The 25,021-nt window shown below is 48.7% G+C and overlaps 1 protein-coding gene across 5 annotated transcripts in view; it reads right to left on the minus strand.

The window, feature by feature from the left end:
• Window positions 1–25,021, minus strand: part of PSMC3IP (PSMC3 interacting protein) — a 101,838-nt gene that overhangs the window by 71,069 nt on the left and 5,748 nt on the right. For all 5 annotated transcript variants that reach the window (XM_063960029.1, XM_063960027.1, XM_063960031.1 and 2 more), the window contains 2 exons: window positions 20,808–20,897; window positions 20,604–20,715 (listed from right to left, as the gene is read on the minus strand). In XM_063960029.1, coding sequence (XP_063816099.1) covers window positions 20,604–20,715; window positions 20,808–20,897 — 202 coding nt within the window. The remainder of the gene's footprint in view (window positions 1–20,603; window positions 20,716–20,807; window positions 20,898–25,021) is intronic.

Here is a 25,021-nt window from a genome sequence, read left to right on the forward strand (position 1 = left end):
GGCTCCTCCTCCTATGACCCTCCTCCAAGCCTCAGTTAGGATACTGTGCCCGGACGAGCGTACATAATAAGGAAGGATATTGAATCCCGGGTAAGACTCATACCAGCCACACCAATCACACCGTACAACTTGTGATCTGAACCCAGTTAACAGTATGATAACAACGAAGGAGCCTCTGAAAAGATGGCTCACAACAACAATAACCCGATTTAGTTAACCATAACTATGTACAAGTATTGCAGACAATCCGCACTTGGGATGGGCGCCCAGCATCCACTACGGACTACGAGAAATAGATTTATCGGTAAGTAAAATCTTATTTTCTCCGACGTCCTAGTGGATGCTGGGACTCCGTAAGGACCATGGGGATTATACCAAAGCTCCCAAACGGGCGGGAGAGTGCGGATGACTCTGCAGCACCGAATGAGAGAACTCCAGGTCCTCCTCAGCCAGGGTATCAAATTTGTAGAATTTAGCAAACGTGTTTGCCCCTGACCAAGTAGCTGCTCGGCAAAGTTGTAAAGCCGAGACCCCTCGGGCAGCCGCCCAAGATGAGCCCACTTTCCTTGTGGAATGGGCTTTTACAGATTTTGGCTGTGGCAGGCCTGCCACAGAATGTGCAAGCTGAATTGTACTACAAATCCAACGAGCAATAGTCTGCTTAGAATCAGGAGCACCCAGCTTGTTGGGTGCATACAGGATAAACAGCGAGTCAGACTTTCTGACTCCAGCCGTCCTGGAAACATATATTTTCAGGGCCCTGACAACGTCAAGTAACTTGGAGTCCTCCAAGTCCCTAGTAGCCGCAGGCACCACAATAGGTTGGTTCATGTGAAAAGCAGAAACCACCTTAGGGAGAAATTGAGGACGAGTCCTCAATTCTGCCCTGTCAGAATGAAAAATTAAGTAAGGGCTTTTATATGATAAAGCCGCCAATTCTGACACACGCCTGGCTGAAGCCAGGGCTAACAGCATCGTCACCTTCCATGTGAGATATTTTAAGTCCACAGTGGTGAGTGGTTCAAACCAATGTGACTTAAGGAACCTCAAAACAACATTGAGATCCCAAGGTGCCACTGGAGGCACAAAAGGAGGTTGTATATGCAGTACCCCTTTTACAAATGTCTGAACTTCAGGTACTGAAGCCAGTTCTTTCTGGAAGAAAATCGACAGGGCCGAAATTTGAACCTTAATGGACCCTAATTTTAGGCCCATAGACAGTCCTGTTTGCAGGAAATGGAGGAAACGACCCAGTTGAAATTCCTCTGTAGGGGCCTTCTTGGCCTCACACCACGCAACATATTTTCGCCAAATGCGGTGATAATGTTTTGCGGTTACATCCTTCCTGGCTTTGACCAGGGTAGGGATGACTTCATCTGGAATGCCTTTTTCCTTCAGGATCCGGCGTTCAACCGCCATGCCGTCAAACGCAGCCGCAGTAAGTCCTGGAACAGACAAGGCCCCTGCTGGAGCAGGTCCTTTCTTAGAGGTAGAGGCCACGGGTCTTCCGTGAGCATCTCTTGAAGTTCCGGGTACCAAGTCCTTCTTGGCCAATCCGGAACCACGAGTATCGTTCTTACTCCTCTCCTTCTTATGATTCTCAGTACTTTTGGTATGAGAGGCAGAGGAGGGAACACATACACTGACTGGTACACCCACGGTGTCACCAGAGCGTCCACCGCTATTGCCTGAGGGTCCCTTGACCTGGCGCAATATCTGTCTAGTTTTTTGTTTAGACGTGACGCCATCATGTCCACCTTTGGTTTTTCCCAACGGTTTACAATCAGGTGGAAGACTTCTGGGTGAAGTCCCCACTCTCCCGGGTGAAGGTCGTGTCTGCTGAGGAAGTCTGCTTCCCAGTTGTCCACTCCCGGAATGAACACTGCTGACAGAGCTATCACATGATTTTCCGCCCAGCGAAGAATCCTTGCAGCTTCTGCCATTGCCCTCCTGCTTCTCGTGCCGCCCTGTCCGTTTACGTGGGCGACTGACGTGATGTTGTCTGATTGGATCAATACCGCCTGTTATATGAAGAGATGTTTCCATGCTTGACCACAAGCCCTGGAAATTTTTTCCCTGTGTGACTGCCCCCCAGCCTCTCAGGCTGGCGTCCGTGGTCACCAGGACCCAATCCTGAATGCCAAATCTGCGGCCCTCTTTCTTGCATGGAATCTTCCGAATGGAATTGCTTCGTAAGAAGCCACCATTTTTCCCAGGACCCTCGTGCACTGATGCACTGACACCTGGCCTGGTTTTAGGAGGTTCCTGACTAGCTCGGATAACTCCCTGGCCTTCTCCTCCGGGAGAAACACCTTTTTCTGGACTGTGTCCAGAATCATTCCTAGGAACAGTAGACGTGTCGTTGGAATCAGCTGCGATTTTGGAATATTTAGGATCCACCCGCGCTGACGTAACACTACCTGAGATAGTGCTACTCCGACTTCTAACTGTTCCCTGGGCCTTGCCCTTATCAGGAGATCGTCCCAGTAAGGGATAATTAAGATGCCTTTTCTTCGAAGAAGAATCATCATTTCGGCCATTACCTTGGTAAAGACCCGAGGTGCCGTGGACAACCCAAACGGCAGCGTCTGAAACTGATAATGACAGTTTTGTACTACAAACCTGAGGTACCCTTGGTGAGATGGGTAGATTGGGACGTGGAGATAAGCATCCTTGATGTCCAGAGACACCATATAGTCCCCTTCTTCCAGGTTTGCTATCACCGCTCTGAGTGATTCCATCTTGAATTTGAACCTCTTTATGTAAGTGTTCAGGGATTTCAGATTTAAAATTGGTCTCACCGAGCCGTCCGGCTTCGGTACCACAAACAGCGTGGAATAATACCCCTATCCCTGTTGTAGGAGGGGTACCTTGATTATCACCTGCTGGGAATACAGCTTGTGAATGGCTTCCAAAACTGCCTCCCTGTCGGAGGGAGACTTTGGTAGAGCAGACTTGAGGAACCGGCGAGGGGGAAACGCCTCGAATTCCAGTTTGTACCCCTGCGATACCACCTGTAGAATCCAGGGGTCCACTTGCGAGTGAGCCCACTGCGCATTGAAATTCTTGAGACGGGCCCCCACCATGTCTGAGTCTGCTTGTAAAGCCCCAGCGTCATGCTGAAGACTTGGCAGAAGCAGGGGAGGGCTTCTGCTCCTGGGAAGCGGCTGCATGGTGCAGTCTTTTTCCCCTTCCTCTGCCCCGGGGCAGGAAGGAATGGCCTTTAGCTCGCTTGTACTTATGGGAACGAAAGGACTGAGTTTGAAAAGACGGTGTCTTTTTCTGCTGATGTGAAGTGACCTGGGGTAAAAAGGTGGATTTTCCAGCCGTTGCCGTGGCCACCAGGTCCGATAGACCAGCCCCAAATAACTCCTCCCTTTTATACGGCAATACTTCCATATGTCGTTTGGAATCCGCATCGCCTGACCACTGTCGCGTCCATAACGCTCTTCTGGCAGAAATGGACATAGCACTTACTCTTGATGCCAGGGTGCAAATATCCCTCTGTGCATCACGCATATATAGTAATGCATCCTTCAAATGCTCTATAGTTAACAGTATATTGTCCCTATCCAGGGTATCAATATTTTCAGTCAGGGAATCCGACCACGCGACGCCAGCACAGCACATCCAGGCTGAAGCGATTGCTGGTCGCAGTATAACACCAGTATGTGTGTATATACTTTTAAGAATATTTTCCAGCCTTCTATCTGCTGGTTCTTTGAGGGTGGCCGTATCAGGAGACGGTAACGCTACTTGTTTAGATAAACGTGTGAGCGCCTTATCTACCCTAGGGGGTGTTTCCCAACGTGTCCTAACCTCTAACGGGAAAGGATATAGTGCCAATAATTTTTTAGAAATTAGCAGTTTTTTGTCGGGGGAAACCCACGCTTTATCACACACCTCATTTAACTCATCTGACTCAGGGAAAACTATTGGTAGTTTTTTCACACCCCACATAATACCCTTCTTTGTGGTACTTGTAGTGTCAGAAATGTTCAATGCTTCCTTCATTGCCGTGATCATGTAACGTGTGGCCCTACTGGACATTACGTTTGTCTCCTCACCGTCGACACTAGACTCAGTATCCGTGTCTGGGTCTGTGTCGACCCACTGAGGTAACGGGCGTTTTAGGGCCCCTGACGGTGTCTGAGACGCCTGGACAGGCACTAATTGATTTGCCGGCTGTCTCATGTCATCAACCGTTCTTTGCAAAGTGCTGACATTATCACTTAATTCTTTAAATACGATCATCCAGTCAGGTGTCGACTCCCTAGGAGGTGACATCACTAACCCAGGCAATTGCTCCGCCTCCACATCATCTTCCTCCTCATACATGTCGACACACACATACCGACACACAGCACACACACCGGGAATGCTCTGATAGAGGACAGGACCCCACAAGCCCTTTGGAGAGACAGAGGGAGAGTCTGCCAGCACACACCAAGCGCTATATATATATATACAGGGATAACCTTATATAAGTGTTATTCCCTTATAGCTGCTGTTTATATAGTTTTTAGCTGCCAATAGTGCCCCCCCTTCTCTTTTTTACCCTGATTCAGTAGCAAGTCTGCAGGGGAGAGTCAGGGAGCCGTCCTTCCAGCGGAGCTGTGAGGGAAAATGGCGCTTGTGTGCTGAGGAGATAGGCTCCGCCCCTTCACGACGTCCTTATCTCCCGCTTTTTCTGTAAAAAGTGTCAGGGGGTTAAAATACATCCATATAGCCCAAGAGCTATATGTGATGTATTCTTTAGCCAACCTAAGGTATCTGTTATATTGCGTCTCAGGGCGCTCCCCCCCAGCGCCCTGCACCCTCAGTGACCGGAGTGTGAAGTGTGCTGAGAGCAATGGCGCACAGCTGCGGTGCTGTGCGCTACCTTAGTCTGAAGACAGGATCGTCTTCTGCCGCCGATTTCACCGGACCTCTTCGCTCTTCTGGCTCTGTAAGGGGGCCGGCGGCGCGGCTCCGGGACCCATCCAGGCTGAACCTGTGATCGTCCCTCTGGAGCTAATGTCCAGTAGCCTAAGAAACCCGATCCACTCTGCACGCAGGTGAGTCCGTTTCTTCTCCCCTTAGTCCCACGATGCAGTGAGCCTGTTGCCAGCAGGACTCACTGAAAATAAAAAACCTAAAATATACTTTTATTCTAAGCAGCTCAGGAGAGCCACCTAGCCTGCACCCTTCTCGTTCGGGCACAAAAATCTAACTGAGGCTTGGAGGAGGGTCATAGGGGGAGGAGCCAGTGCACACCACCTGATCCTAAAGCTTTTATTCTTGTGCCCTGTCTCCTGCGGAGCCGCTATTCCCCATGGTCCTTACGGAGTCCCAGCATCCACTAGGACGTCAGAGAAAATAAGATTTTAAACCTACCGGTAAATCTTTTTCTCCTAGTCCGTAGAGGATGCTGAGGACTCCGTAAGGACCATGGGGATAGACGGGCTCCGCAGGAGACATGGGCACTAAAAAAAGAACTTTAGGTATGGGTGTGCACTGGCTCCTCCCTCTATGCCCCTCCTCCAGACCTCAGTTAGAGAAACTGTGCCCAGAGGAGACGGACAGTACGAGGAAAGGATTTTTGTTAATCCAAGGGCAAGATTCATACCAGCCACACCAATCACACCGTATAACTTGGGTTATATGAACCAGTTAACAGCATGAAACAACACAGCATCAGTCAGAGACTGAACAAAACTTTAACATAACCCTCATGTAAGCAATAACTATGTACAAGTCTTGCAGAAGCAGTCCGCACTGGGATGGGCGCCCAGCATCCTCTACGGACTAGGAGAAAAAGATTTACCGGTAGGTTTAAAATCGTATTTTCTCTTACGTCCTAGAGGATGCTGGGGACTCCGTAAGGACCATGGGGATTATACCAAAGCTCCCAAACGGGCGGGAGGGTGCGGATGACTCTGTAGCACCGATTGAGCAAACATGAGGTCCTCCTCAGCCAGGGTATCAAACTTGTAAAACTTTGCAAAGGTGTTTGAACCCGACCAGGTAGCTGCTCGGCACAACTGTAATGCCGAGACGCCTCGGGCAGCCGCCCAAGAAGAGCCCACCTTCCTAGTGGAATGGCCCTTAACAGATTTTGGTAACGGCAATCCAGCCGTAGAATGAGCCTGCTGAATTGTGTTATAGATCCAGCGAGCAATAGTCTGCTTAGAAGCAGGAGCGCCAACCTTGTTGGCTGCATACAGGACAAACAGTGCCTCTGTTTTTCTGACCCGAGCCGTTCTGGCCACGTAAATTTTCAAAGCCCTGACTACATCAAGGGACTCGGAATCCTCCAAGTCTCGCGTAGCCACAGGCACCACAATAGGTTGGTTCATATGAAAATATGAAACCACTTTGGGCAAGAATTGAGGACGAGTCCGCAATTCTGCTCTATCCACATGGAAAACCAGATAGGGGCTTTTGTGAGACAAAGCCGCCAACTCCGACATTCGCCTAGCCGAAGCCAAGGCTAACATAACAACTTTCCAAGTGAGATATTTTAATTCCACCGTTTTAAGTGGTTCAAACCAGTGGGACTTAAGGAAACTCAACACCACGTTAAGGTCCCAAGGCACCACCGGAGGTACAAAAGGAGGCTGAATATGCAGCACTCCCTTCACAAAAGTCTGTACTTCTGGGAGAGAAGCTAATTCCTTCTGAAAGAAAATGGATAGGGCCGAAATCTGAACCTTCATGGAGCCTAATTTTAGGCCCAAATTCACTCCAGTTTGTAGGAAGTGAAGGAAATGGCCCAGATGGAATTCTTCCGTAGGAGCCTTCCTGGCCTCACACCAAGAAACATACTTCCGCCATATACGGTGATAATGTTTAGCTGTCACGTCCTTCCTAGCCTTTATCAGAGTAGGAATGATCTCATCCGGAATACCCTTTTCCGCTAGGATCTGGCGTTCAACCGCCATGCTGTCAAACGCAGCCGCGGTAAGTCTTGGAACAGACAGGGCCCCTGTTGCAACAGGTCCTGTCTTAGCGGAAGGGGCCACGGATCTTCTGTGAGCATTTCCTGCAGATCCGGATACCAGGCCCTTCGCGGCCAATCTGGAACAATGAGAATTCTCTGTACTCCTATTTTTCTTATGATTCTCAACACCTTGGGGATGAGAGGAAGAGGAGGAAACACATAGACCGACTGGAACACCCACGGTGTCACCAGGGCGTCCACTGCCACCGCCTGAGGGTCTCTTGAGCTGGCACAATACCTCTGTAGTTTTTTGTTGAGGCGGGACGCCATCATGTCTATTTGCAATCTGTGCGAAGGCTTCCTGATGAAGTCCCCACTCTCCTGGATGTAGATCGTGTCTGCTGAGGAAATCTGCTTCCCAGTTGTCCACCCCCGGAATGAACACTGCTGACAGAGCGCTGACATGATTTTCCGCCCAGCGAAGAATCCTGGTGGCTTCCGGCATTGCCACTCTGCTCCTTGTGCCGCCTTGACGGTTTACATGAGCCACTGCGGTGATGTTGTCTGACTGAATCAGAACCGGTAGATCGCGAAGCAAAGTCTCCGCTTGACGAAGGGCGTTGTATATGGCCCTCAGCTCCAGGACGTTGATGTGAAGACAAGTCTCCTGGCTTGACCAAAGACCTTGGAAGTTTCTTCCCTGTGTGACTGCTTCCCAACCTCGGAGGCTCGCGTCCGTGGTTACCAGAATCCAATCCTGAATGCTGAACCTGCGACCCTCTAGAAGGTGAGCACTCTGCAGCCACCACAGGAGAGATACCCTGGCCCTGGGGGACAGGGTGATCAACTGATGAATCTGTAGATGTGACCCGGACCACCTGTCCAGTAGGTCCCATTGGAAAGTCCTCGCATGGAACCTGTCGAAGGGAATGGCCTCGTAAGACGCCACCATCTTTCCCAGGACTGGAGTGCAGTGATACACTGACACCTGTTTTGGCTTCAATAGGTCCCTGACCAGAGTCATGAGTTCCTGGGCCTTTTCTATCGGAAGATAAACCCTTTTCTGGTCCGTATCCAGAATCATGCCTAAGAAGGTCAAACGAGTCGTAGGAACCAACTGTGACTTTGGGATATTGAGAACCCAGCCGTGTTGCTGCAACACCTTCAGTGAAAGTGACACGCTGTTCAACAACTGCTCTCGTGATCTCGCTTTTCTGAGGAGATCGTCCAAGTATGGGATAATTGTGACACCCTGCTTGCGCAGGAGCACCATCATCTCCGCCATTACCTTGGTGAAAATCCTCGGGGCCGTGGAAAGCCCAAACGGCAACGTCTGAAATTGGTAATGACACTCCTGTACCGCAAATCTCAGGTACGCCTGATGAGGCGGATAAATGGGAACATGAAGGTATGCATCCTTTATGTCCAGGGATACCATAAAATCCCCCCCTTCTAGGCTGGCGATGATCGCTCTGAGCGATTCCATCTTGAACTTTCTCAAGTATAGGCTCAAGGATTTTAAATTTAGAATGGGTCTGACCGAACCGGTTTCGGGACTACAAACAGGGTTGAGTAATACCTCTTCCCTTGTTGAAGCAGGGGAACTTTGACCACCACCTTTTGAAGACACAATTTGTGAATCGCATTTAAAACTATCTCCCTTTCTGGGGGAGAAGCTGGCAGGGCCGATTTGAAAAACCGGCGAGGAGGCACCTCTTCGAATTCCAGCTTGTACCCCTGGGAAACAATTTCTATTGCCCAGGGATCCACCTGTGAGTGAACCCAGATGTGGCTGAAAAGTCGAAGACGTGCCCCCAATGGGGCGGACTCCCTCAGCGGAGCTCCAGCGTCATGCGGTGGATTTTGTAGAGGCCGGGGAGGACTTCTGCTCCTGGGAACTAGCTGTGGTAGGCAGCTTTTTCCCTCTGCCTTTACCTCTGGCAAGAAAGGACGATCCTCGTACTCTTGTTTCTATTTGACCGAAAGGACTGCATCTGATAATGTGGCGCTTTCTTAGGCTGTGAGGGAATATAAGGCAAAAAATTTGATTTACCTGCCGTAGCTGTGGAAACCAAGTCCGAGAGACCTTCCCCAAACAATTCCTCACCCCTGTAAGGTAAAACCTCCATGTCTTTGATAATGTTGATATTATCTTAGACCGTAAAGCTATACCTCTAAATACACTTTTACCGTGGAGCCGCTATGGCCGCTAGACTGAATACACGTGCTACGCATTTTGTACGCTATTTGCGTACAGAGTCCTGCACGTGGTACGTACTTGGCGTACACACGCCGCGCTGAGTGTACAGAGTACACACAGCGTGCGCACACACAATTGATAACCTTTAAATCTTGTTAATGATACAATGTGATGATATGATTACACTTTAAACCCTTAACAACAAAGTACTGCAACGATGTTATATCTTTAAACCTTAAGTAGCACTGACGGTATAAAGTAACCGCAGTGCGTACACCTTATCAATACTTATACACCTTATACAGATAAATACACTCTAAGACCCTTGCAGGAAAGTGAAGACGCAACACTGATTTGTAGTTGAAACCAAAGGGTTCTAAGGCCACAGTGGATTAATTCCAAAAGGTAAACAGTACAAATCATACACTACAAGCTAACAAGTAAATCTAAACAGAATAATGGCTACAGAGAATGTACATACGTGAGAATGTTCGCAAGCGCAACCTGGCGGGTCCTCCGCTGGTCATACAGATAGCGTTCAGTCTTCTGACCGGCCAGGCAACAATGGGCTTTTTATACACAACATGCATACACAATACAATGGTCAATGTAATCTCATTGTCCATTGGACACAGGTATGTGTCTTTACATTACAGAAGAGGTCATAGGTGGATTTGAAAAAGTGGGCTATGTCTTTCTCAACTGCTCTTGTGGGTGGTCTCCTCTGGATTCCCCCAGCATACATAATATACAGTAAATACAGTTTAAACCTATATTCTGCATCTAACTATCCACAGGAACATGCGATCTTCCTCAAACCAACACCAGAATGTTTCCCTTAAAATACCCTACAGCTGGATACCAAACACCACCTTGTAACCTTGTTCTGTCCCCTCCTATCCTGTAAAGGTGAATCCCTTTGTTCTGTTACCATTTTAAACAGCTATTTCTTTCTGATGTGGTGCAGGGGGCTGTGTGTACAATGTGCACTATTTGGGTTAAATATGTAATGTTCTGATAACCCTCTATGCGCTCACAAACTCCGCCGTAAATACCCATATCACGCGCATGATCGCCGGAGCGATCCTACGCAAATTGCGGATATGTGCACGCACGGCAGACTAAGTGCACGAGCAGCGGGCATGTGCATGGGGTTAGTACAAGGCATATGCATTACAATATTTTTCGACTTTGACATCTTTTGGAGTCGGCATCACCTGTCCATTGCCGGGTCCATAGGACTCGTCTGGCAGAAATCGCCATAGCGTTGACTCTAGAACCCAGTAGGCCAATGTCTCTTTGAGCATCTCTCATATATAAGACAGCATCTTTAATATGACCCAGGGTCAATAACATGGTATCCTTATCCAGGGTATCAATTTCCGCCGATAAGGTATCTGTCCACGCTATTACAGCGCTACAAACCCAAGCCGACGCAATCGCCAGTCTGAGTAAGGTACCAGAATGTGTGTAAATGGACTTCAAGGTAGTCTCCTGCTTGCGATCAGCAGGATCCCTGAGGGTAGCCGTATCTTGGGATGGCAGCGCTACCTTTTTGGACTAGCGTGTCAACGCTTTGTCCACCCTTGGGGCGGATTCCCACCGTATCCTGTCCTTATTCGGGGAAAGGATGCGCCATAAGAATCCTTTTGGGAATCTGCAGTTTTTTGTCTGGAGATTCCCAAGCCTTTTCAAATAACTCGTTCAGCTCATGAGACGGGGGAAAGGTAACCTCAGGTTTATTTTCCTTATACATGTGAACCCTCGTGTAAGGGACAGGGGGGTCCTCTGTGATATGCAAAACATCTTTTATTGCAATAATCATATATTGAATACTTTTAGCCAATTTTGGCTGTAACTTTGCATCATCGTAGTCGACACTGGAGTCAGAATCCGTGTCGGTATCCGTGTCTACAATTTGGGATAGTGGGCGCTTTTGAGACCCCGAAGGTCCCTGTGACATAGGGGCAGGCAGGGCTTGACACCCTGTACATTCCCTGGACTCAGCTTTGTCCAACCTTTTGTGCAATAAATTCACATTAGCACTTAAAACATTCCACATATCCAACCAGTCAGGTGTCGGTGTCGCCGACGGAGACACCACAGTCATTTGCTCCACCTCCTCCCTAGGATAGCCTTCTACCTCAGACATGCCGACACACGCGTACCGACACACCACACACTCAGGGAATCCTCTTATCTGAAGACAGTTCCCCCTTAAGGCCCTTTGGAGAGACAGAGAGAGAGAGTATGCCAGCACACACCCAGCGCTAATGACCCAGGGAAAAAAAACACCATATGTTTACCCAGATAGCGCTGTTTATCCTTATCTGCGCCAAATTATGTGCCCCCCCCTTCTTTAAAAACCCTCTTTCACCGTGTAAGCAGGGGAGAGTCCGGGGAGCTTTCTCTCAGCGGTGTGCGGTGGAGAAAATGGCGCCGGTGAGCGCTGAGGAACAAGCTCCGCCCCCTCAGCGGCGGGCTTCGGTCCCGCTGAAAAATTTTCAAAACTGGCGGGGGATCTCTTATATCCAGTGCCCAGCCTGTATATATCATTTTTAAGCCAGATATGGAGGTTCTTATTGCTGCCCAGGGCACCCCCCCTGCGCCCTGCACCCTTACAGTGCCTGCCGTGTGTGTGTTGTGTGGGAGCAATGGCGCGCAGCATTACCTCAATGAAGATCTGAAGTCTTCTGCCGCCTCTGAAGTCTTTCTTCACATACTCACCCGGCTTCTATCTTCCGGCTCTGCGAGGAGGACGGCGGCGCGGCTCCGGGACGAACGGCAAGGACCATGGGGAATAGACGGGCTCTGCAGGAGACAGGGCACTTTAGAGAAACTGTGCCCGGAAGAGCTGACAGTACAAGGAAAGGATTTTGGAATCCAGGGCAAGACTCATACCAGTCACACCAATCACACCGTATAACTTGTGATAAACTTACCCAGTTAACAGTATGAACAACAACGGAGCATCAGATCAACCCCGATGCAACCACAACATAACCCTTATTTAAGCAATAACTATATACAAGTATTGCAGAAGAAGTCCGCACTTGGGACGGGCGCCCAGCATCCACTACGGACTACGAGAAATAGATTTACCGGTAAGTAAAATCTTATTTTCTCTAACGTCCTAGTGGATGCTGGGGACTCCGTAAAGACCACGGGGATTATACCAAAGCTCCCAAACGGGCGGGAGAGTGCGGATGACTCTGCAGCACCGAATGAGCAAACACAAGGTCCTCCTCAGCCAGGGTATCAAACTTTTAAAACTTTGCAAAAGTGTTTGAACCTGACCAAGTAGCTGCTCGGCAAAGCTGTAATGCCAAGACCCCTCGGGCAGCCGCCCAAGAAGAGCCCACCTTCCTTGTGGAGGGGGCTTTTACTGATTTTGGAAGCGGCAAACCAGCCGCAAAATGAGCCTGCCGAATCGTGTTACAGATCCAGCGAGCAATAGTTTGCTTTGAAGCAGGAGCACCCAGCTTGTTGGATGCATACAAGATAAACAGCGACTCAGTTTTCCTGACTCTAGCCGTTCTGGCTACATAAACCTTCAAAGCCCTGACCACATCCAGCAACTCGGAATCCTCCAAGTCACGAGTAGCCACAGGCACCACAATAGGTTGGTTCATATGAAAAGATGACACCACTTTTGGCAGAAATTGTGGACGGGTCCGCAATTCTGCCCTGTCCATATGGAAAACCAGATCGGGGCTTTTATGTGACAAAGCCGCTAATTCTGACACACGCCTAGCTGAAGCCAAGGCTAATAGCATGACCACCTTCCACGTGAGAAATTTTAACTCCACGGTTTTGAGTGGCTCAAACCAGTGTGACTTCAGGAAACTCAACACCACGTTAAGATCCCAAGGTGCCACTGGAGGCACAAAAGGGGGCTGAATATGCAGAACTCCCTTTACAACGTCTGAACTTCAGGAAGAGAAGCCAGTTCTTTTTGAAAGAAAATGGATAGGACCGTAATCTGGACCTTAATGGAACCCAATTTCAGGCCCAAAGTCACTCTCGACTGTAGGAAGTGAAGGAAACGGCCCAGCTGGAATTCCTCCGTAGGGGCATTCCTGGCCTCACACCAAGCAACATATTTTCGCCATATACGGTGATAATGTTGAGCCGTCACATCCTTCCTAGCCTCTATCAGCGTAGGAATGACCTCATCCGGAATGCCTTTTTCTGCTAGGATCCGGCGTTCAACCGCCATGCCGTCAAACGCAGCCGCGGTAAGTCTAGGAACAGACAGGGCCCCTGTTGCACAAGGTTCCGGTATGAATGGTCGACAGTCATTAGGTCGACCACTATTGGTCGACATTGACATGGTCGACATGGACACATGGTCGACACATGAAAAGGTCGACACATGAAAAGGTCGACATGAGTTTTTTTAGCTTTTTTTGCGTAAAGTGACTGGGAACCCCAATTAGTGCACCGCGTCCCCTCGCATGGCTCGCGCTTCGAGCATGGTGCCTTCGCTTCGCTCGGCACAGATTACCGTTCCAATCGTAGTCCACGTGGATCGTAAAGTATGGAAAAGTTCCCCAACAGAAAAAAAAAAGTTAAAAAAAACTCATGTTTTCATGAGTCGACCTTACATGTGTTGACCATGTGTCCATGTCAATGTCGACCAATAGTGGTCGACCTAATGACTGTCGACCATAACATGGTCGACCACCTGAACGGATACCGTTGCACAAGTCCTGTCTTAGAGGCAGAGGCCACAGGTCCTCTGTGAGCATTTCTTGCAGATCTGGATACCAAGTCCTTCTTGGCCAATCCGGAACAAAGAGTATTGTTCTCACTCCTCTTTTCCTTATGATTCTCAGCACCTTGGGTATGAGAGGAAGAGGAGGAAATACATAGACCGACGGGAACACCCACGGTGTCACCAGTGCGTCCACAGCTATCGCCTGAGGGTCTCTTGACCTGGCGTAATATCTCTGCAGCTTTTTGTTGAGGCGGGATGCCATCATGTCCACCTGTGGCAGTTCCCACCGACTTGCAATCTGCATGAAGACTTCTTGATGAAGTCCCCACTCTCCCGGGTGGAGGTCGCGCCTGCTTAGGAAGTCTGCTTCCCAGTTGTCCACTCCCGGAATGAACACTGCTGACAGGGCGCTTACGGGATTCTCCGCCCAGCGAAGAATTCTGGTGGCTTCTACCATCGCCACCCTGCTCCTTGTGCCGCCTTGGCGGTTTTACATGAGCCACTGCGGTGATATTGTCTGACTGAATCAGAACCGGTTGGTCGCGAAGCAGGGTCTCCGCTTGACTTAGGGCGTTGTATATGGCCCTTAGTTCCAGGATATTGATGTGAAGGCAAATCTCCTGCCTTGACCACAGCCCTTGGAAATTTCTTCCCTATGCGACTGCCCCCCACCCTCGGAGGCTTGCATCCGTGGTCCCCAGGACCCAGTCCTGAATACCGAATCTGCGACCTCCGAGAAGGTGAGCACTATGCAGCCACCACAGGAGAGACACCCTGGCCCTGGGGGATAGGGTGATTAATCTGAAGATGTGATCCGGACCACTTGTCCAGTAAGTCCCATTGGAAGATCCTCGCATGGAACCTGCCGAAGGGAATGGCCTCGTATGATGCCACCCTCCTTCCCAGGACTCGAGTGCAGTGATGCACTGACACCTGTTTTGGTTTTAATAGATTCCTGACCAGTGTCACGAGCTCCTGAGCTCTCTCTATCGGGAGATTAACCCTTTTCTGGTCTGTGTCTAGGATCATGCCTAGGAGAGGCAGATGAGCTGTAGGAACCAACTGCGACTTTGGAATATATAGAATCCAGCCGTGTTGCCGTTACACTTCCAAAGAAAGTGATACGCTGTTCAGCAACTGCTCTCTTGATCTCGCTTTTATGAGGAGATCGTCCAAGTACGTGATAATAGTGACACCTTGCTTCCGCAGGAGCACCATTTCCGCCATTACCTTGGTGAATATTCTCAAGGCCGTGGAGAGACCAAACGGCAACGTCTGAAATTGGTAATGACAATCCCGTACCGCAATTCTGAGGTACGCCTGATGAGGTGGATAAATGGGGACATGAAGGTATGCATCCTTTATGTCCCGAGTCACCATAAAATCTCCCCCTTTCAGGCTTGCAATGACCGCTCTTAGCGATTCCATCTTGAACTTGAACCTTTTCAGGTGTATGTTCAGGGATTTTAAATTCAATATGGGTCTGACCGAACCGTCTGGTTTCGGGACTACAACATGGTCGAATAATAACCCCCTCCTTGTTGAAGGAGGGGAACCTTGACCACCACCTGTTGAAGATACAATTTGTGAATTGCAGTTAACACTGTTTCCCTCTCGTGAAGGGAAGCCGGCAGGGCCGTCGGTGAGGGGGCATCTTCTCAAAGTCCAGCTTGTATCCCTGAGACACAATAACTATTGCCCAGGGATCTAACAGGGAGTGAAACCACTTGTGGCTGAACTTACGAAGGCGTGCCCCCACCGGGCCTAGCTCCGCCTGTGGAGCCCAGCAACATGCGGTGGATTTTTGTAGAGGCCGGGGAGGACTTCTGTTCCTGTGAACTAGCTGTGTTGTGCAGCTTCTTTCCTCTGCCCCCGCCTCTGGCAAGAAAAGACGCACCTCGGACTTTCTTGTTTCTTTATTCGAAAGGCTGCATTTGATAATGTCGTGCTTTCCTAGGCTGTGCAGGAATATAAGGCAAAATATCAGAATTACCAGCTATAGCTGTGGAGACCAGGTCCGAGAACCCTTCTCCACACAATCCTCAGCCTTCCATATGCCTCTTAAGTCGGCATCATCTGTCCATTGCATATTCTACAGGACACGTCAAGCAGAAATCGACATAGCTTTGACTCTAGGACCCAGTATACTCATGTCTCTTTGGGCATGTTTTATATATACATATCTCTTAAGACAGCATCTTTAATATATATATATATATATATATATATATATATATATATATATATATATATATATACATATATATACATATATATACATACTAGGGTCTCAATCTCTGCTGATAAGGTACCTGTCCACGCTGCCCTTTGGAGAGACAGAGAGAGAGTATGCCAGCACACACCCCAGCGCTATTAACCCAGGAATAACACAGTAACTTGTTGGTGAGTGCTGGTGAGTGCTGAGGAAGAAGCCCCGCCCCCTCGACGGCGGGCTTCTGTCCCGCTTTCATGTACAATTTTGGCGGGGGCTCATACATATACAGTGATCGCAAAATACGCGCTATAGCGCGTTTTTACGCGCTACAGGAAGAGACGTACCCGGAGTGAGGACGCCCCCCTTCCCCCCCATCACCCGCTGGAGCTTCACGGAGCCGGACAGAGTGAGGACGCCCCCCACCCCCGCCGATCACCCGCTGGAGCTTCACGGAGCCGTACAGAGTGAGGACGCCCCCCCCCCCCCCCGCCGATCACCCGCTGGAGCTTCACGGAGCCGGACAGAGTGAGGACGCCCCCCCAGCCGATCACCCGCTGGAGCTTCACGGAGCCGGACAGAGTGAGGACGCCCCGCCGATCACCCGCTGGAGCTTCACGGAGCCGGACAGAGTGAGGACGCCCCCCCCCCCCCCCCCGCCGATCACCCGCTGGAGCTTCACGGAGCCGGACAGACAGTGAGGACGGCTCTGCGGCGCGCTACACACTGTGCTGCGGGGATGTTGAACGCCGGTGACCGGGGACTGTGCGGAGGGGTGAGCTGGACTTGCGGTGGCGGCTGGGGGGCTGCTCATATCGGTGGGATGGCGGAGATGGGGGCTGCATGGCGCCTGCAAACAGGTGTTAAACGCAACATTTTTGTGGTATGGAGTGGGGCTGAGGCGAGAGGGTGACAGTGCTGCTGGTCTCTGCAGCATACAGGACCCTTGATACAACCACTGGTTCGAGTCATGCTGCCTGTAATTTATGTGCTGACTGATCAACTTCAGTGACTCTCACTGTTCTGGCTGCCTTTGTTGGTTACTGCTGGTTGCTGTTGGTTACTGCTGGTTGCCGCTGGTTACTGTAAAGGCAGCCAGCACAGTGAGTGTCACTGAAGTTGATCAGTCAGCACATAAATTACAGGCAGCATGACTCAAATCCAGTGGTTGTACCAAGTGTCCGAAGTCGTCGTCAGGATGTTGGGATTTAGTATACCGACACCAGCATCCCGATCGCAGCAAAGCCGACAAGAGTGACGAGTGCAGAGGGTACCCTAACCTCCCACCCCTTACCCTCCGTTTCCCGCAGCCTAAACCTAACCCACCCCCTTAGTGCCTAACACTTATACCCCCCCCCCCCCCCCCTCTGCAGCCTAACCCTCCCCAACACCATATCCTAACCCCCCCCCCCCCTTCCCATCCGCACGCTAAACCAGTGGCGGCAGTGCATACTTCCCTTCAGGATCCTGACTGTCGCTATATCGTTGCCAGGATCCTGATCACCTCTGGATGCCAGCGTTGGTATTGTGGCTGCTGTCAGGATTCCGGCATCGGTATTACGGCTGCTGGGATCCCGACAGTCAGGATCCTGAATGCATACTTCCGATATGATAACAGCCCAGCAGCATTGTCACCCTCCCCCACAACACTTTTGTAGTGTCTAAATCCAGTCTGGGGCTCTATTATAGCGGCACCATAAAGCCATTACATATAGAAAATGTATTATTTAATAATGTTGTCCTGTTTTTTAATCATATAATTGTTAAGTGCTCTACCTGGCGCAATGTGAATAACGTGCTCTGCCTGGCGCAATGTGTATAACGTGCTCTGCCTGGCGAAATGTAAATAACGTGCTCTGCCTGGCGCAATGTGAATAACGTGCTCTGCCTGGCGCAATGTGAATAACGTGCTCTGCCTGGCGCAATGTGAATAACGTGCTCTGCCTGGCGCAATACGTATAACGTGCTCTACCTGGCGCAATGTGAATAACGTGCTCTGCCTGGCGCAATGTGAATAACGTGCTCTACCTGGCGCAATACGTATAACGTGCTCTACCTGGTGCAATGTGTGGCGCAATGTGTATAACGTGCTCTACCTGGTGCAATGTGAATAACGTGCTCTCCTTGGCTCAGTGTGTATAGGAGGTTATACGTGGTGCAATGTGTATAAGCGGCACTACTGTGTGGAATAATGTGAATTGGTACTATTATGTGACCACGCCCCTTCCCCACGAAGCTACACCCCTAAAAAATTTCAGCGAGCCTTCGGCGCGCACTGTCGCAGTTTTCAGTCTCAGTGCGGGAGAACCAATTCTCTTTCTGCCACAAGGTCACCAAAATGTCTAATTACATCTAAAGTGCGGGGTGTCCTGTATGCTACACAGCCCAGCAGCATCGTCACCCCATCCTCCCCCTTGCACCCCTTTTGTAGTGTCCAAATCAAGTTTGTGTTTTTATGTTTGAATCATTAATTAGACTAATTAAAACCTTCATTCCGATGGGACCCAGAAAAGGACAAGTAGGACCCCAATTTTTAAAAGTGAGGGGTCCCTGGGACCCACTTTTTTTTGGTCTCAGCGCGATCACTGCATATATACAGTGCCCAACTGTATATTATGCAAACTTTTGCCAAAGAGGTCTCTAATTGCTGCCCAGGGCGCCCCGCACCCTTACAGTGACCGGAGTATGTGGGTGTAGTGTGGGAGCAATGGCGCACAGCTGCTTCTTTCACCCGGCTTCTGTCTTCCGGCTCTGCGAGGGGGACGGCGGCGCGGCTCCGGGATCGGACAACAAAGGGTGAGATCCTGTGTACGATCCCTCTGGAGCTTTTGGTGTCCAGTAGCCTAAGAAGCAGGACCTATCTTCAGAGAGTAGGGCTGCTTCTCTCCCCTCAGTCCCACGATGCAGGGAGTCTGTTGCCAGCAGAGCTCCCTGAAAATAAAAAACCTAACAAAATACTTTCTTATAGCAAGCTCAGGAGAGCTCACTAAGTAGCACCCAGCTCGTCCGGGCACAGATTCAAACTGAGGTCTGGAGGAGGGACATAGAGGGAGGAGCCAGAGCACACCAGTATCCAAATTCTTTCTTAAAGTGCCCTGTCTCCTGCGGAGCCCGTCTATTCCCCATGGTCCTTACGGAGTCCCCAGCATCCACTACGGACGTTAGAGAAATGTCAGTATATACAGATACTCTTAAGGGGGGTACTCACTGAGCGATTGCTTAGATTTTAAGCAACGATTGCTCCGTGTGTACCCCTCACAACGATAGTGATGCGCAGCCCCGCGCATCGCTATCGCTGGTGCTAGATTGGCCTGCATGCAGGCCAATCTAGCAAGTCGCTCACTTCACCCATTGGGTGAAGTGAGTGGCCCCCCGTCTCCCCCCGCACGCTCAGCACACATCGTGCTGTGCTGAGCGGGGGGAGAGATGTGTGCTGAGCGGTTCGCTCAGCACACATCTCTCCCCAAATCGGGCCGTCAATACGGCCCTTTAATGTTATTATCTTGTCTATTCTCTTTCACTTCTCACAGATATTGTCTTAGATTAAAATAGCACACCACAAAACAAATGCAGAATAATGGCTGATGCTACAGATATCTGAAAAAGGTAAGAAATGTAATCAATAGACCAGAGGTTCCCAAATGCGGTCCCCAAGGCACCCCAACGGTCCTGGTTTTAAATGTATCCATGCTTGGCCACAGGTGACTTAATTAGCACCTTAGTCAATTTGATTTAACCATCTGTGCTGAGCCATGGATATACCTAAAATCTGGACTGTTAGGGTGATTTGAGTACCGCACTTTGGAACCTCTGCAATAGACCATAACCGATTATGTCAATCTCCTCTACAGTATTGGAGCAGAGGGCTGTTTTAACATTTGCCCATATAACCACTAGCTGTTGGTAATCAGAAATGCATAAATCCAGTTTAGAGCATAATCACTAATCAAGGGGAGATAGGTAATATCGATCCTGTGTACTGATATGCATCAGTATCTGCTGTCCCCCGTTTTGCTATAGAATTGAACAGTGGGATGAAAGCACCTCTACACTGGCACAGTGGAAATAGAAACAGTGCTGCATCTGCTGTCAGGGCTCACAACATTCAGGCAAGACCCTGATGCATGTAGCTGTAAAGGGTAGTACCTTGTATGCGCCGCTGATGGGAGTGCTGCATTGTGAGTAGGAGAGTAGAGTACCTAGTCAACGATCCAGAGGTGGATGTGGTTTGTGGTAGGTTCTTTGTATGCACAAAGATAATCCCCGAGACAGGAGGCACAAGTTTTGCCTGGCCTTGTATTCTATCACACCAGTACACATATACTATACTACCGCGCAAAAGACAGATTTTACCCCTACTGGTCATGTACTGGGATTTTGTTTTCTACTGAGATCAGAATAAAAGATTGGGAATTCCGGGTAGAATGGACTAAGGCATTTAATAAAAGTTACGGTATGTTAGTTGCTTTGCTGTTGGTGACACTATATTGGACCAGATTACACAAAACTATAAGAGAACATGAGAAATAACCAGTAGTAAGTCTCAAACCTGACTCCAGTTGTCGGCAGCTCTGCTGGGTATTCTGCACCTTACTGGTAATTTCTGTAATCTGGACGTCCAGATTCTTGATTTCTAAGTCACTCACACTGGGAAACTTCTCCTAATTTATGTAACAAACACAGGAATTACAGACGACCCTGTCTGTGTGGACGAAGGCGGTTCAGCGGACCTGGGTATCCAGCTTTCACTCACCTGATCTGCAAAGTAGATTTTCTGCTTCCCATACACTTTCTCTTTGATTTTGCCCTGCTGAGCAAGCAGCTCCATCGCTTTGACAACAGCCTAAAGCAGGGAAAATGAGGTGTCAATAATGACTGGATTGTTAATAGTTAGTCTCCAATGATAGCTGTAGTTCATGGCAGAATGTTTCACATTTATGTGCAAATAAGAGACTAATCACTGATATTATCCAGCAGATAAAATCAACATCATTATAATAATTATACATAATTTCAAACCAGTTATTTAAACTATTAATCAATTTAATTCTAGATTACAAAATATGCACAGAAGTAATTTTTGTTCTAAGAAAACTAAATGATTGACATCGGTTTATACACAATGCTAGGACCTACAAACATTTCACAGGGTGGAAGCTCAATGATTAGCTGTGTTCTCTTGCAATGTGAGACCCAGGATCAGGTTTTGACAAGGAGGACTATAATCTAGGCACCTGCCATAAAACAAATACATCATCAGAACACCTCTGTATGCCCAGTCTGGTTATATCATTTTTATTGTTTATTTATATGGTGCCACAAGCGTTCCACAGCGCCTAACAGTACATATAAAGAAATGAGCAAAACAAGAAAATAGCGACTTATAGTACAAGATAATGTAGAACAAGTACATGGTATATAAACATTCCTGCATCAGGGGACATGACAGTGAAATAAGCATCAGGGTGGCAGAAATCAAAGGGGTAGGTACTAGTGTAAGAAGTAAGGAACAGACGATTGTCTAAGTAAGAGATAAAAGCAGATGAGGGAAGAGGGCCCTACTCGCGAGACCTTACATTCTGAAGGTGAGGGGCAGAGAGATAGGGGTGACACAGATGGGGTAGAAGTGAGCATGGAACAGATGGTTAGGATGAGAGATGACTGGGTTGGAGGAAGAAGTATGTCTTTAGAGTCCGTGTGAAGTTTGGTAGAGGTGGAGTCTGATAGGGAGAGGTAGAGAATTCCACAGGTAGACAGCACCACTGACAAAATCTTGGAGTCAGAAATGGGAGGAAGTAATCAGTTGGCAGGAGAGTCAGCATGCATTTGCAGACCGAAGAGGGCGGGTGGGAGATTAAAGGGAGATAAGATCAGATATGTAAATAGAGAGGAAGTAAGGGCTTTGCGAGTGTAAGAGGCTTCAGTTGGATTGAAAAGGAGAGCCAGTGCAGAGCTTGTAAGAGAGGGGCTGGACATAGCACGTTTGGAGAGGAAGATGAGCCAGGCAGTAGCACTGAGGCTAGATTGGAGTGGAGACGAGAGTTAGGGAGGCCAGATTAGGGAGGAGATTACAGTAGTCCAATCTGTAAATGACAAGCGAGTGAATTAGGGTTTTAGTAGCATCTGCGGTAATTAAAGGTCTGATCCTGGAAATATTTTTGAGATGGAAATGGCAGGACGGCAAGGTGGGTACAGGCAGAAAGAGGTAGCGGGAGGGGAAAGAGTCTACAGGGGGAAAAAAAAGTCACAATTTGGTTGTTGTGGGTCTGGTGGGATGTGATGTCCTGTCGTATGGAGTCAATTTTGGATGTGAAGTGGGTGGCAAAATCAAGGGCATAAGGAGAAGGGTCTGACAGTGGCAAAGAGACGAAAAAGGCAGTGGTTCTCAAACTGTGCCGTGGCACAGGACACTTGTGTCAAAGTCGGAAAATATTACAAACCCGCACTACACATACAGACACCATTCAGAGTGGCTTCTGTGCGGTTGCGTATTAGCCGTGCGTGCGCAAACCCGGACGCTGCATACATTGGCTCGTGAAGCCCTGCGTATTAGCGTGGGGTATGGGTAAATACGGTGACATATGCAATCGCATAGAAAGGCCCCCAAAGCCATGTTCCATATTCTATCCTTATAGTACAGAATTTGTACAGACTGTGTAATCTTCAAAGGCAAGTTACTGTTCACACACAGGCTAATCAAACCACACATACACATTCTTCTAAAACAACTTTTACTTATTTACAAGGCACAACAAGGGAATTATACACCTTTACAGTATGCGAGGGGACAGTAACTGATCAGAGCATCATGCATGGTATCTACGTGTTCGGATAATTATGAGTAATAATTTGGTGTTGATTTGGAGAAGATCGCATGTCGTTGCGAATAGTTATTCGCAAAGGCAGATTAAAGGTATATTTGTGTTTATTATGTACTTGGTATGCGGTGGGAATCCAGAGCTGACCAGCTGTACACACCCCTGGATCAAGGCATCGCCCATCTCTTCAAACCGACCAATGACCTCTCCTGTACTGTAAACGACCATCCCTCCAACCAATCGGTGGAGAGCATACAACCCCATTGTATTGTATTTTGGGCAAGGGTATATAAACCTTGCACCTGGGCCGGTAACTCTCTCTCTCTCTCTCTCTCTCTTGCTCTAAGGTCATCTTGCCAGATCGACTAGAGGACCGGATCCGGGTTGCGCAGCCGAACAAACGTATGTATCATTGGGTGTGACTCTCTCTCTGTGATTGAATTGTATTGTGTTGCACCATTTATATTTGAACTTATTGTAATCCCCTTTTACAAATATATTATTACTTGTTGCTGCTTTGGACCACAACATACAATCAAATACTGGTGTCGCATTCAGTTTCTGTTGAGCGTTTGTATAGTATAATTGCCACACCTAGAGCTGCCTCGTGCTCTCAGCGTGTCGGTCTGTGTGTATGCACTGAGTGTAAGCTGCACAGCTATTCCGGCGTGTGAACGCAAAGTGCGTGCACAGTACGGAACTGTGTACGCTAACTGGGGACAGAGTACGTAGGTAAAGGATTTATTACAGCGGCCGCAGCGGCTTCAGTTACAGTGTGCAATAGGGGTTAGTGGCTGCTTTCCAAGAAGTCTATCGAACTTCTCACTTGCAAGGGTGCCTCGGATTGGTGGACCAGGATCAATTCAAATTATTTATGTTAATGTAATAGACAAAACCAGTGAGGGTGGCTGTCAATCATAAAATATATGGACAAGCAGACGCGAATTCTTTCCCTCACCACACAATTGAACCTAAGGATGACATATAATTTTTTTTTCTTAATTTAATATTTTTTACTGAATTTTGTTGGCCTAGGGGTGACGTGAAAAAAATAAGATTTTAAACCTACTGGTAAATCTTTTTCTCCTAGTCCGTAGAGGATGCTGGGGACTCCGTAAGGACCATGGGGGAGACATGGGGGAGACATGGGCACTCTAAAGACTTTAGAATGGGTGTGGACTGGCTCCTCCCTCTATGCCCCTCCTCCAGACCTCAGTTAGAGAAACTGTGCCCAGAGGAGACTGACAGTACGAGGAAAGGATTTTTGTTAATCTAAGGGCAAGATTCATACCAGCCCACACCTTATAACCTGGAATATACGCAACCAGTTAACAGTATGAACAAAACAGCATCAGCCAAAGACTGATCTCAACTGAAACATAACCCTTATGTAAGCAACAACTATATACAAGCCTTGCAGAAATATGTCCGCACTGGGACGGGCGCCCAGCATCTTCTACGGACTAGGAGAAAAATATTTACCGGTAGGTTTAAAATCTTATTTTCTCTTATGTCCTAGAGGATGCTAGGGACTCCGTAAGGACCATGGGGATTATACCAAAGCTCCAAATCGGGAGGGAGAGTGCGGATGACTCTGCAGCACCGATTGAGCAAACATGAGGTCTTCATCAGCCAGGGTATCAAACTTGTAGAATTTTGCAAAGGTGTTTGAACCCAACCAAGTAGCTGCTCGGCAAAGCTGTAACGCCGAGACGCCTCGGGCAGCCGCCCAAGAAGAGCCCACCTTCCTAGTGGAATGGGCTTTTACCGAATTTGGTAACGGCAATCCAGCCGTAGAATGAGCCTGCTGAATCTTGTTACAGATCCAGCGAGCAATAGTCTGCTTAGAAGCAGGAGAGCCAACCTTGTTGGCCGCATACAGGACAAACAGTGCCTCTGTTTTCCTAATCCGAGCCGTCCTGGCTACGTAAATTTTTAAGGCCCTGACTACATCCAGGGACTTGGAATCCTCCAAGTCTCCCGTAGCCACCGGCACCACAATAGGTTGGTTCATATGAAACCACCTTAGGCAAAAATTGAGGACGCGTCCTCAACTCTGCTCTATCCACATGGAAAATCAGATAGGGGCTTTTGTGAGACAAAGCCGCCAATTCGGACACCCGCCTTGCAGATGCCAAGGCCAACAACA

The sequence above is a fragment of the Pseudophryne corroboree genome, chromosome 3, assembly GCF_028390025.1.
Source record: "Pseudophryne corroboree isolate aPseCor3 chromosome 3, aPseCor3.hap2, whole genome shotgun sequence".
Classification (NCBI taxonomy): Eukaryota; Metazoa; Chordata; class Amphibia; order Anura; family Myobatrachidae; genus Pseudophryne; species Pseudophryne corroboree.